The 1,336-nt window shown below is 20.5% G+C and overlaps 1 protein-coding gene across 1 annotated transcript; it reads left to right on the top strand.

Moving 5' to 3' along the window:
• Positions 1-840: 840 nt before the first annotated feature.
• PGO_004655 (variable surface protein) lies at positions 841-1,336 on the top strand (the record flags this gene model as incomplete). Its single annotated transcript, XM_028691519.1, has 2 exons — positions 841-855; positions 975-1,336. Coding segments are annotated over 2 exons (377 nt in total), but the record flags the coding sequence as incomplete, so codon positions are not given.

The raw sequence follows: 1,336 nt of genomic DNA on the forward strand, positions 1-1,336 counted from the left end.
AAAAATATTAAGTAAAAAAAATAAAATATCATACATACATAAATAAATATGAGGCAAAAATAAAATCTATTAATGTAGACAAACATATAATGTAAATATAACTATAAACTAATGGTTAATGCTGTAAACACTATATTCTTAATCCTAAAACGTGAAAATTTTGTATATAATTTATAATATTATGTTACATTCCGCCTTATCCCCACAATGATCGTTATATTATATTAAAATATTCATTCATTTATTCATATGATTTATATGTAAATAATGAAAATTATGAAAATTTAATTTACTAATTTCGTATCCATTTTATTATATTATTATTGAAAATACAAAATATTTGAATATGATACAGTTCATTCAAAACTTTTATATTCGTAAAATTAGGTTATATATACTAGTGAAATAAAAACAATAAATACTTAAGCAAAATGTTTTATACATATATTATATTCAACAGCACATGTAATTTTTAATCATATTTTTTCCTTATTCAGTGAATTATTAATAATACATAACTTCTATTCATAAAGATAACATTCATATTATATTTTAACAAATAATATTTCATTATTTCAAAGTTACGTATCCTTGTTTTCCTTTCTAGACTTTAATTATAGAATAAAATATATTATATGTTACAAGTTACGTATAATATACATTAGGATGTAAATTAATTAATCATATATTGAGAGAATGCCAATAATAAATCAATATTTTAATAAAAAAAATTTAGGGTTAATACGCTCATAGTAACTTATGGCATAATGTTCACAATCTCATATATATTTCTCATAAGCTTAATAATTTTATTTAGATATAAACATAACAGTATCAATTATGGGTGGAAATATTGTACATTCAAATTATAAAAATATAAATTGCAATATAGTAACGTATGTATATTCCATAAATTATTTAAAACATGAATAAAAATAATACCATTTTTTTTTTAATTAATTTTTTCTCTTTAGTATGAAATTGTTAAGGAAATTTCTGAATACAAAAATATTATAGGAACCTACAGTGATAGTAATAATAGGACTACGTATAATAATAATTGCAACAATGTTAATAATGAAATTTCATATTTTCAAAAATGTAAGGACGAAGAAATATGCCACAAATTTATGTACTATTTAAATGAATTAGAAGGGAAATATAATGGAAAAGATGCCGGTTGTATATACTTGTATTACTGGTTATATGTTAAGTGTAACGGAAATTGTGTAAGCACAGAAATAATAGAATCTTATATTAACCTGATCAAAAAATATGAATCTGAAGGTGATACCACTATGTGCACAAAATATGAGAAAAACGATATTTCCAAATA

The sequence above is a fragment of the Plasmodium gonderi genome, assembly GCF_002157705.1.
Source record: "Plasmodium gonderi DNA, contig: Pgo-contig_1152, whole genome shotgun sequence".
NCBI lineage: Eukaryota > Apicomplexa > Aconoidasida > Haemosporida > Plasmodiidae > Plasmodium > Plasmodium gonderi.